The sequence below is a fragment of the Aedes aegypti genome, chromosome 2 (assembly GCF_002204515.2).
Source record: "Aedes aegypti strain LVP_AGWG chromosome 2, AaegL5.0 Primary Assembly, whole genome shotgun sequence".
Taxonomy (NCBI): Eukaryota; Metazoa; Arthropoda; class Insecta; order Diptera; family Culicidae; genus Aedes; species Aedes aegypti.
Genome location: NC_035108.1, coordinates 315,954,546 through 315,967,656, shown reverse-complemented (window position 1 = coordinate 315,967,656; position 13,111 = coordinate 315,954,546). Strand labels below are relative to the sequence as shown.

Sequence of the window (13,111 nt, the reverse complement as noted above, 5' to 3'; positions counted from 1 at the left end):
CAGTGGTTAGATTTTGGGAATAGCAGCATGGAAGAGACGTGGATGACTTTGTTGAATCAAAAAACTACTATTTAGCTTCGAAGTTTTTGGATAGTCACTAATTGAGGGCTGACGGATTGTTAACAAGATTCCAAGCTAGTTGTTCGACAGTTCCTCGGAAATCTCAAGATAAACAAGAATCTCTGGTGTATACATAAGCATCGAATAAGTGTTGATGAAGAATCTCATAAGAAATCGCTTAGAATCTACTTAACATGCAGTCTGCTAACCAAAAGCAAGATGGCGTAGATGCAGTCTGACTCCACGGTCTACAGTGGACCAGTATAAGTGCAACATAATTTCCTCCCCCTTCCTCATTGGTCTGCAATCTGACATGGCAGGCGTCATTGTTGCATAAAAATAGGAGATCACCAGCACTTATGCACTGAGGGTGTCTGGTAGTCCCAAGCATTCATCTGGTGGGTTCCTTGTGTAAGTGAAGTTGATCTGGCGTTACTGGAGTAGCAATCACAGGCGACCAATTAAGCTCAAGCAATTTTTGTCAAAGTTTGCGCCAGTAACTTCTCTCGAAACTCTGCTGGAAGCCTTGCCTATAGTTTTGTCTTGAGTCTCTCTAGGAACTTTGGTCAAAACTTCTCGAGAAATATAAAAAAAATAATCCAACAAATTCGCCATACACTAATATAATCTACTTTTATCTCTAGTGATCTTTTTATTACCAAACTGATTCCGCCAGGTATTTTAAAAATTGTAAGAAAATCGTAATTCTATTAGTCTTTTCCCAATAAGTTTCAAAATCTGGAATTATCAGGGAATTTTATTCAACCTGGAATCCTCAGGGAATTTCGGCTACACTCAGAGAAATTATTTTGAAGCAGTAATACATGATAGAATATATCATTTTTGTAACAACATTCCCTTCAATCTGAACAAATTTCGGCTGCACCGCTATTTGAAATGGAAACTCCTGCTTTCAGTTCCAATCGGGTGAGCATTTGAAGCATAGATGAGAACATTTCAATTTTTGGTTGCAAAAATATTTTTTCGCCTATTCTACAAGAGAGTATTGCAAGTTCAATGGTGCAAGTAAAAGTTCTCAATGATATTTTTCTCAAATCCAAAGGAGTGCTCCAGGAATCATAGTGATTTCTCCAGAAATTCCTGCTGGAGTACTTAGGAACTCATTCAGGGATAATGCAAGCGATTTTTCAATGAATGTTTAGACGATTTTCTTCAAAATTTGGTCCAGAAAATCCTAGAGCACTTCAACGCTACTACCTTCAGTAATTTTTCACAGTGATTACTCTTTCATTCATTTCACAGTGATTACTGTTTTCATTTAATCTAGACATTTTCATAAGGCTTATTTCAGAAATTCCAAGACTTCCTCGATGATTTCCACCTGGAAATCGACATTAAGTTTATCCAGAAATTTCTCTCGGTTCTGTTTGAATAAAAATTCAAACAAAATTTCCAAATCTGTGAAGAATTGACATTTTTCAGGATTCAGTAGTAATTATTACAGTTACTGCTCCGATCATTCATAGATAAATTTCATAGATACATTTTTAAATCAATTCTCTCCGAATTTCTTCAAGAAAGTTTTTTCATAGATTCTAGTATAAATTCATCAAGGCATACTTTGAACTCGCACAAGATTCATCAGACGGTGCTCTAGAATTTTCATTAGACGTTCCTCGCGGATCAAAAAACAAACTTTGAAAAATTTCTTTGACATTTTCCTGAGGACATCCACTGTAGCAAATCTTTGTAAACATCCTTGGGGAATTTCTCAAACAAATTTAGAGGAATTCCTGAGGAAATTTTTAATTCTTGAAGAAAAGGAAGGAATTTTTAATTCTTGAAGAAAGGGAATGTTTTAGGAAATTGTATGAAAATCAACTAACAAAATTCTGGAAAATTTGGGATTTCCTCATGGAATTTCCGAAATAATGTCTGTGGTTCTTCTTAGAAAAAATCCTAATTGAATTTGTAAAGGTATCTAAACCAAAATTCATTGAAAAATTAAATTTGAAAGTTCATGAAAAATCACAAAACAAACTCCTAAAGTGATCTTCATATAAAAGAAATCTACAGTAAAACGAGCAATGTCACGAAGAATCAAAAAATGTGTAGAATTTTCCTATAGAAACGTTTGTTTGAATCCGGAATCAAACTCTCATATCGTAGTTCATGTTAGTTTTATTTTTGTACTGTATTTTGTTCTGCACAATCATCTAGAAAAAAACGTCCGCAAGAGAACTAGTCTGGATACGTCGCTGATGTTCATAAATCTGAATGCAATTTTAAGAGAAAGGGTATTTTTCCTTAAGATCGAATACAGTCATCTCTCCCTTACTCGATTCTGAAGGGACCATCGAGTTAGGGAGGTATTGAGTTACAGAACACAAAAGCAGTGCAACTGCGTTTCAAGGGACCATCGAGTTAGCCATGAAAACCAACTTTTACTATGGTTCTCTAATTCGATATCGAGATACGGAATATCGAGTAAGGGAGTGTTAACTGTAGAATATGTTTTCATATTTGATTTTGATTATTTGAGGCACATTCAGATCATTTGATGATCACTATTTTATTTTTCTTTTCTCTTGTTGTATACACATTTAGAACAAGCAGATAAGAGTAGTTTAAGCAACAAGTTGCAGAATGATGATTTTTACAGCACGAGTCGTACATTTATCCAACGTGGCTTGCCGAGTTGAATAATTACGACGAGTGCTGTTAACATCGAGTTGCGTACAACATTTTTTTGAAATTTCGTAGAACTTGAGGGTATCAGAATCATATCGGAATGCAGTCACCATTATTCAGCAATTTCTGAAAAATGTTGTGTTATGATTCATTACGCAGCTCAAAACAGTTGCGTAACGAGAAAGCGTTGCGTGATGAACCATTACAGCACTGGTTTCAGTTGCGTAATGACTATTCCCGCACTGCATACTTCAGTGCAGGAAAGTAGGCCGTTTCATGACAGATTGGCGTGATGAAAAACAGCCTATTACGATGAGAAATTGCAAAAACAATTGAAATGTTCGATAACTAACGCCATCTTGTGAGTGTTTTCGGAACTAATATGGTTTTAGGCGGATAGATCTTATTAAGTTGATCAACTTCGTCAAAGACACCAATTTTGTATCTCATCGCTAGACAGAGACATAAACGAAGCAAATGTTTGTACGCCGATAAGTTGTTTCATATGTTGTTTCTACATGCGACATTTGTTGACGTCTGTGCGCCACCTGGTGAGTTAATTCTGAATTAAAATAGTTACCAAGTGGAAGTCAGCAGTCAGCAGTGATGCTTGAGACAAAAACGTGTTCTGCAGTGTTATGTATGTTTGGAATATCCTAGAACTCGCTCATTGGACTAGTATATTTAGGCTGGTACTCATAATTTTAACTTAATTCACTCTGACTGAACTCATATTTGAATATTTCCAACAAAATCTTTTTAAGACTATCGTAACAATCAAACAATTTTCAAGCTATTATAGTGTCACTGATTTCAAAATTGAAGATAAGGATTCTCGAAGAATTTACTATACTAATGTCTAAGGATATTGGTAATCTGATTGTCTTACAGATATGAACCCAGTTTGACCATGCAAACATTAAATGATTGTTATTTTCCAAGAAATTGTTCAGTCAGAGTGAACCAAACCGCTGAACGGTGGTCTTTGGTTCAGGCAGAGTGGACCAAGTACACTTAGTCCTTCAAAAAATCTTTCTATTCCAGGACTTTTTCCATGATTATTACTTCACATGTTATTGTTTGAAAGTAACGCAAAGATATGTGGAATTATTGAACCAAAATTTCCTCGAATTAAAAAATTGCAATGTGCTCATTTTCTCTTAATATGAAAAATATCACTTGGTCCACTCTGACTTAGCGCCGACCAGATGGTATTAAGATTAACGGATACTTCTTATTCCTCCTCTTTGCACTCGCTAGATTTACATTAAATGTTCCAACTCACTGAGCCTGAACAATATTTCTATGTCAAAATTAATGCATAGCCCGATTTTCTTCGGTTTAGGAAAACTTATGTTGGATATTGGATCACATTTGTATGATATCTGGCAGAAAACTATCAGTCACATTTCTGCCCTCAGTGAAACTTCAATTACCCCTAATTGCATAAAATTAGGAGTAATTACTTTCAAGACTTCCTATACTTTCATAGGAAAAGAATTATACTAATACTACAGTGCAACCTCTATGAGTCGATGTTCCATGACTTGATATCAACTCAAGGAAACAAACTAACAACGAAATTTTATGGTTACTATATTGGTCCCTAGAAACAGCTTTCCAAAGCATTCATGTTCCATGACTCGATATTTAAGTCGATGATCCCTTCAATATCGATTCTTTCATACTATCATCATCGACTAACTGCCCTTACTTCTACAAAAAGAACGATGGAATGGGATGCAGGTTATAGATTGCGCAAAGCAATATTTTCGAATTGTACATTACAGCACTGTTACTTTTCAAGCCACAAGCATTTTACAACATTTCGAAAACCCTCTCACCGAAACTCACCACAATTTTTCGGCGTTACTAATTTCCGAAGTGTTTATTTACGCACACTTCCTCGAACTCTTCGATTCTCCTCTGATGGCCCCCTTCAACCCCCTCAACTTTCCGAATTCCGCAAAGACTTGTTGCCTTTGAATAACATCAATCTTTTGCTCAACCGCACTCGGCGGAAAAAAAGTGCTCACCGAAGTGAATCCATACATGTGCGATCGATCTCGAGAGAGGTCGGTGCAGGGGGAATCGATTCCTAAGTTGGCCCAGGGCAGCACCGAAAATATACACTTGGGTTAGCTAGCTAGGCTAGCTATCTGCTGCTGCTGCAACTTGTTCCCACTCGTCGTGCCCCCGCACCCTCCACACCGCACATCGAGCGTCTCCTATATGTTTTACAGTTCGTAAACATAAGTAGCATAGCGTCGAAATTTATGCTTCCCCAATTTAGTGATGCACGGTCTTGGTCGTCGTCGCATTTCCTCTCAGTCGTCTCGTGCCCCGCCTTGAATCGAATGCGCAACGTGTGTGCACGAAAAGTGTAGTGCTGTCACTAGGGCGGTTCATGTTTCAAAAAAGGTCGAAAGTTCCTCTATATGATTACAATAATTCCGAAAAAAAAGGTGAAGATTTTAAGGAAAATAAAATAACACTTCTAACACCTGTAAAACTATCGATGCTAATATTCATTATCGAACTTTATCTCTCATGTCTTAATGAAAAAGGTTGCTGTATTTGTTTATCCATTTTGAACTAATATAGTTTCAGGTTTTTGCAGAAGTAAACTTGAATAAATTTCCCATTGAGTTAGAAAGTGCTACCAAATTGATGGGTAACTCTTTCGTCCTCCATTGGATTGAGTTGCTGTCATCAGAAACTTTGAAATTTTTGTTATGAAAACGAATTTCCACTTTGAACTACAGTATTAACGTTTTTGAAACAGTATTAACGTTTTTGAAACATTTTTCCAAATCTCTTCATAGTAATTTTCATATGATGCTTTATCGTCTTTGTGCCACCTTTAAATGACCACCGAAAATGCTGAAAATTTCACAGAACGCTTTTTTCTTATCATAAGAATTGTAAGAAAGGTATGGAAGATTGCATTTCCAAACTTTTTTTTTGTAATTTGAACCGCCCTAGCTGCCATATAATCATGAAACCGAAAAGTACAGCGCAAGCAACCACCAGCGTGAAACGAGAGCAAGAGTCGTGACCTAATTTTGAACTGCTCTTGCGTTCTATATAGGCAGTTCTTTTTTTTTTTGGGCCTCTGTTGATTTGATGCGTAAACGCATACGCGAACAAAGGCAAATGGGCGGCCTTTTTTATTGCATTCACTGCCGCACAGTGGGAGAGAAGGTCTAATTCTCGTCTTTGAATGTTTTTCCATCGCTTCATTTGCTTGAACTTTTATTTCACTGATACTGTAAGATTCAGTTTTTGGTGACAAAATTGGAATCCATTTTTCTGAATTTATTTTGCAACAAGATTATTAAAATGTTGTAAACACTGAAGATCAGCAATCAATAATTTGGTGTACACATTGTTTTCCTTAATTTGCTTGCAGTGAAACCTGGTGCAAATTTTTAAAGGCTCCAGTGACTATTACTTGACTATTCCACAAGTTCTTATTCATATTTTTCTCGAATCCTGAGGAATGCTTCAGAAATGATAGTGATATCTCAAGAGATTCCTTCTGGAACACTTTCAGGTACTGCTTCAGGGATGCTACCAGCGATTTATCAATGGATACTTAGAGGATCGAGAATCCGATCCAGATAATCCTTGAGCACTCCAAAGCAGTATTTTTCAGAGAGATTACTTCGAAAAAAAAATCCTAGCGATTACCCCAGGATTTGTCCAGTTGTAACTTTTAAGAGATTTCCCACAGATCCTACAAGTGTTCTTCCACAAAGATTTAATCTAGTGTTGTTAAAAAAAGGTCTCCACATTTTTTTCCAGAAATTCTATAATAATTCCCACGTTGATTTTTTTTCATTTAATCTAGGCATTTCCATATGGAAATTCATCTACGACTACTCTCATGAATTGGTCTAAAACTATAGGTATTATTCGATGGAATCTGTTATAAACTTTTCCAATAACTTCTCAATAAATTCAGCATTCAGTTTCTCCAGAAATTTGTACCGACATTTCTCCAGCACTTCATCAAAATTTCCCGAACAATGTTTCAAATAAAATTTCTAATCTTCATGGGTTCTTCACAACACCATTCAAAGGTCCACACTAGTTAATACTACAGCAATTATTAGACTTATGTCTTCGATCATCCATGCATACATTTTTTCAGGACTTCTGTTCGAATTTATTCAAGGAATTCCTTCAAAAAGTCCTGTAGAAAATTATGCAGAGATTTGAATGTTTATTTTTTTCATTTATCACAGTAATTCGTTAAGAAAATCGTAGAAAAAAAAATCATCAGTAATGCAGGAGTGCTTTCAGAAATAATCTTTTTAATTTATCAAACAAAGAATTCACAAAAGTTTTATCGGAGATTACTTTAGGTTTATTTTAGGTTAGAAATTCCACGAGTTTTTTTTTTAATTTTCTCCAGAAGATCTGAAAAATTTCCCTGACATATCCCTAGAAGATCATATATGAATGATTATAAAAAATCTTTGCAGGCTGCTTGAGAATTAAAAAAAGGGGGAATTCCTGTAGGAATGTTGACTTCTTGAAAATGCTTTAAACGAGAATGTTGGAAAAAGTTCTATAGAAATATATGGAAGAATCATGATACATTTCTAATGAACTTGAAACTTTCTTGTAAAATTTAATGATCATGTAAAAATTGTAGATTGAATTCATTAATGTATTTAAAACAAAGTTCTTTGAAGAATTATTTATAATGTTCGTGAAAAATCACATATCAAACTCCTGAAGAAATCTTTGTAAGTAATATGTTAAAAAATCTATAGCAAAACGAGCAGTTATATTTGTCGTAATGGCACGAGAAATAAAAAAGTCTAAAAATATTCTTGAAGAAAGGTTCAATTGAGGAATTAGGAATTGAACTCTCATGCCATGGTTCCTGTTAGTTTTTTTTTTCAGGTAAAAGGTCGCTGTCATTTCCAAGACGGTCAGTCAATACCAGCCCTTATTTCTCCAAAATATCATCGTTTATGATGAAATACAAAACACCTTCTAGAGAAATATTCTGGGTACGTCGCTGATGTCCACAAATCTGAATCCCATAGTAAGGGAAATGCTATTTTTGTCTTAAGTTTGGTTTTCTTGGAACTTAAAACAAAATCACCAACTTGTTTTTCTTACACATTTAGAACAAACATTTTTTAAAGAGACAATTAACACCGTCTTCAGCCAAAGGCTGCAGAGACTGAACAATCACTAACATTAGGCAACGGACAACATGGAACACCCAGTAGCCCAGTGATGTTTTTTTTCGTTAGACGAAAAGTTTCCACCGACTGGAGCGGGAATCGAACCCACACCTCGTAGCACAATACGCCTAAACGGTAACCCCACGGCTACGATGCCCACACCGAATACATCGTTTGATTTTTTGTATAAGTTTTTCGAAACCGAATTTCTATCTTTGAGCATAAATTTTAAAACATCTAAAATGAAAAGTTCGTCAATCATTTATGTATTTTGGAGAATTTCATGTCAGAAACGGAATCGTCCTCTCTGAAAAAAAAAATCTACTAATTTTAACCTAATTCTGCTGCTCCCAGTCTCACTGTTCAAGCAGCGACGAAGCAACGAATGGGCCAACACAATGTGGAAAAGGGAAGACTAATCGTTCTATGAATGCACGCATTTTCGGTAGTAGAAAACCCCCCTACCCCCGGCGACCTCCATGCTCCTCACCCCCCCAACGAGTGGCATGGTCAGGCCACGCCGAAAAAAAATGCGTTTCAGAATGTGTACGGCTTCGGAGCGCGACTGCGAAAGCCCCAAAAGTAGGTCAAACGCATGCAGTTCGGAAGGAGAACGAAAATTACTAACTAACCCAACTGGCAACGATAGAGTTGCCAGACGTACTCTTTTTGGTGTACACGTACTCATTTTTGCCTTTAAAATTTGTTGCTAAACGGGCTCAAGTGTACTGTTTTCCAGATATTACTAACGATTGCCGAACAAAGTAAATAATCAGAAAAATCGCAAAATTGATTAGAAAAAAATACGGCCATTTATTTTGCTCAATATTGAAATATGTGACTTGAAACTATTGTTAAATGATCAACTTACTTTTGATGTAAGTAAAACCTGTTTAAGTGTTTTTGTATAATAAAACCTATCTGAAACATTTTGTTCAAGAACTTTTTCTAGAAATGTTGTTTTGACGATTTAATTGTTGAACAGCGCTGTGGAAATTAGAGATTCTACATTTCTTACCGTTTTAACAAGTCCTTAGTAAAATCTCTAGAAATCAATTCCACAGATTCTTCTTAGGTTAAAGGTCTCAGAATCATACTTCTCAGTTTTTCTGATTTTTTACGGGGGACATCGACTGACGTAAAAAAACCTTAGTGTACTCTTTAGTACTGTTTTACATGAATTGAAAAGATGTATTCTTCCGGTGATAGCAAACATGGTAACCCTAGATAATGACGACGCATTTCAGCCTAGGTCCTCCGGGTACATGTGTGTGACCTCCCAAAATTCTGTTAAGCGTTGCACACTCGTTTCAAAGCGGACCGTTGCGTTGAGGTTGCGTTGCGGGATGTCATAAATTAGGGAGGCCCCCCCATATGGTACGCGTATGGACGACGACGTACGCACTTTTGATGAACCCGAGCCCAAGTAACTACATGCAGCAGAAGCAGTTTAGAGGGCCCGGGGGAATGTGTCAAGAAATGTTATAACGCAATTCGAAAACAGTTTTCAGCTGTTGCTGCAGTTTTTTCGAATCCTCTGTGATTATGATACGACTCGACGACGTGCCATTGATGGGAGGCGCAGTTTGTGACTTTTCGGTAGCGCTAGGCATCAGCTGTGAAATCCGATGGGCCATAAAGATGTTGACATCTCTATGCGAATATGCTTAGTTCGGAATGATCAAGTTGTCCCATTTGTTTAGAGTTTGGCTGAGATGGATTGCGCGAGCTGGATTGGTGATTATGATAGTTTAGGTTTATTTTATGAGAAATTATCCCCAAAATGTATGCTCTTCATTTCATATATATTTTTCATCATTTAGTGGATTCCTTTTTCGCAATATTCGCACGAAAAATAATTCGATCTGTTCAATAATCCATAATCAGCTATTCAGGCTGAAAATTATTTTTTATATTAACTGGATAAAGCAGTGCTTCATAAACTTTTTCAAGCTGCGATCACCCTCGAAACCCCCTCTGTAAACATTTCGAGGACCTCTTAAAATAGATGTGCTTGAAGATTTTGTGCAAACTTGCCGAAGATCTCAGAATGATTGACCAGATAAAAAACAGTGAAATAGCCCACTTATTTTGAGTTATAGAACCATACTCAAAGATAGTTTTGTTGGAAAACTTGATGACTATTCTAAAGGCCTTGCTCTTCTAAACATAGGAAAAACATTTGACAGTGTTTGGCATGAAGGCTTGATTGTAATATTAAAAACTAACATACATTGCTAGAATTATCCAAAGTTATCTGTCGTCCACTTCAGGTTAATTATCAGAACCCCAAGTCTGAACGGCTTCCTGTAAGAGATGGTGTTCCTCAAGGCACCATTTTGGGACCAATATTATACAATATTTTCACATCTGACTTACCTGAGCAACCTTAGGGTTATCAAAAATCTTCGTTTGCGAAACCTGCGTGTCATCTGAAGTAGATTACAAAAAGGTTTGGATATTTTTTATGAAATTGGAAGATGCTTCCAAAACTCATCTTATAATATTGCCACATAAACCAAAAGCTCTTTATTTTCAACCTTAAAGTAGACATGTTGTCACGAAGAAAGAGGTGAAGTTAAGTATTTAGGGCTCATGTAAGATAAAAAATTAGCTTTCAAAAATCACATTGAGGGCATTCAAGCCAAATAAAACAAATATATAAAATGTCTTTATCCACTGATTAACAGAAAATCAAAACTATGTCTCAAGAACAAGCTTTTGATCTTCAAACAAATTTTCAGGCCAGCCATGTTGTATGCTGTATCAATATGGACTAGCTGTTGTAATTCCTGGAAGAAAGCTCTGCAGAGGATTCAAAATAAATTTTGGAAAACGATGTCTGAAGTCTTAGAACGATTGATGAAGTTTACGATTGGTATTTGCCTGCGACAATTCCGTATTTATCGAAAGCAAAATAAACACAAATCACCATGATATGCAATGCAATCCCACTTGCACACCACACCCCACTCCATAAATCCTCAGCATTATTTTCCCACCGTATATCGTACCGCCGGATACACAAGCGCAACGAAAAACCAACAACTAATAAGGCAAATTTCCTGGAATTGTTCCCTGAAAAATCCAGTGTGGCGCCGCATTCTGCAACTGATAAATATGACATCACTCTCGCGCTTATTCCTTCCACTTGCGCAACTCACGCGAGTTTCAAGGTCTTTTCGCAACGTTTTTTTTTAAAGCAAGCAAGCCTGTACTAATTTTTGGAACTCGCTCCCATCAGAATGCAGGCCAAAGGCAGAATTTGGGTCGGAAGCGAGTTGCATACACTGTTTGTTGCGCGCGCTTTGAATTGTACAGTGCCGAACGGAAGTGTGTGGTCCCTTCTTTCAAAAAATGCCTGTGCTTCATCTGAAATCGTTATAGCATTGCATAGCATAGACTGTCTGTACATGTCAATGGTTGCTACTCTGTGATTGATCGGGATTTGGTAAGAATTGCACTTCGATTCAAATGAATAAGATTAGGGAATGGGACTTTCCGCTTACTCTCAAAGTGCACAATTTAGCAGCTCTCATATTATTGGTCAACAACGGCGCCGGCCAAGTCCTCAAAGTCAGTTGGGATGGGGAAGAAATGTTAGTGTGTAACGATTGTTGCTTCCAGAGATAGACAATACCTCTGCATCTCCACAATCACCACGGGAAGTGTGTTTATTAGTGAGGAACGAAAAAGAACTGGAAGTCATCTTTGGTCGCATTTTTGCCTCGTGGTGAGAAGATATTGGTAGAAGATTAATTTTTCTTAATATCGTACTATTCGAAGGTTATTTTTAGTATTGACTAAAAAAGACAGGTATGTGTATATTAGAATTATGTGGAAAAGGAATAAGGCTTTATGTTGACACTTGTAGTGACGAACCAACTATAGTTTGTTAGAAAATTACAAAAATGTAACGTTGCCACGATGCAAATGTATTATTATAAGCATGAAACGAGCTCACCAGATGGTGATCCATCCTCGATTGAACACAAATAACTTTTCATACTAGTACAACGCAAACCGAACACGGTTGATTTCGATTCCGTCGAGTGAAAGAAATTAATTGAGTACAAGTGCCGAAAATGTTATTTGAAAAGTTTTTTTTTATGTTTGATCAATTTTCCTCATATAAACTCAATATTCCGCTCAGTTTTTCATAGTTACTGGGAGTCCAAATGAACGGCTCTGGAGGGTATAACCACAGACAAACAGACGTAACACTTAGAACAAATTTCTTCAAAATCCATCGCCCAGTTACACCATCATCATCTGGTGAGCATATTGCATGAAAAGGTGTTTCGTGCAACAAGACCGGCAGATAGCGGTAGTGTGAAACGTCAAACGCGAACAAAAACGATGCGCGTGCCTCTGGTTGTGAGATTTGTAACATAGCGAATTTGAAATGATCGTTAAATGAGTGGTCGATGGAAATATTGTCAGTGTTACGTCTGTTTGTCTGTGGTATAACTTAAGATTTTTACAAGTTGATCTTTGTTCACATACAAATGCATACTCTCTGGAGAAGTCACAAACTCTTAAACGGTACTGTATTGTGTTCTGAGGATTCTCCGTTTGTTGATTCAACGATCGCCATTGATGATAAATTACGACCAGCATGTTTACTGCAAAGCTGTTTTTTACGGGTTTTCTTGAGAAGGGGGGGAGGTTTGGTTCTCTATATTTGGATTACGACGAATTTGGGTCACTTGCGTGGATGGTCATAAAAAATGGAAAAATGCAATCGCTTAGATACTACTGCCGTGATCTACCACGCGTCTCCATAGATCTGATTTTGCTGAAAAATATTAAAAATGCATGAAAGTCTCGCAATCAACAGAGCATGAATTAGCGTCCTATATAGAGATATTGATGTCAATGTCACCAATTACTAAAACGAAATTTCCTTTCTCTTCCCCACAGGTACCGTCTTCAACGCTCACAAAGTCATCCTGGCGGCATGTTCGAAGAACTTCGCCGACCTGTTCGAGCGGGCCCCAGTTGGCACCGGACAGATTTGCGTCATGCTGGAGGCCACTTCGGCCGACAACATGCACGCTCTGCTGGAGTTCATGTACAAGGGTGAAGTGCACGTTTCACAGAAATCGCTGGAGAGCTTCCTGAAAGCCGCTGAGAATTTGCAGGTTCGTTGCGGTGTACTAAATTCATTCACGTTGCAGTTTTGATTAACG

The 13,111-nt window shown here is 37.1% G+C and overlaps 1 protein-coding gene across 7 annotated transcripts in view; it reads left to right on the top strand.

Annotated features, from left to right (window-relative positions):
* The window catches only part of LOC5578717 (zinc finger protein chinmo), a 268,018-nt gene that overhangs the window by 239,275 nt on the left and 15,632 nt on the right, over positions 1-13,111 (top strand). For all 7 annotated transcript variants that reach the window (XM_021845744.1, XM_021845742.1, XM_021845739.1 and 4 more), the window contains one exon: positions 12,843-13,063. In XM_021845744.1, coding sequence (XP_021701436.1) covers positions 12,843-13,063 — 221 coding nt within the window. The remainder of the gene's footprint in view (positions 1-12,842; positions 13,064-13,111) is intronic.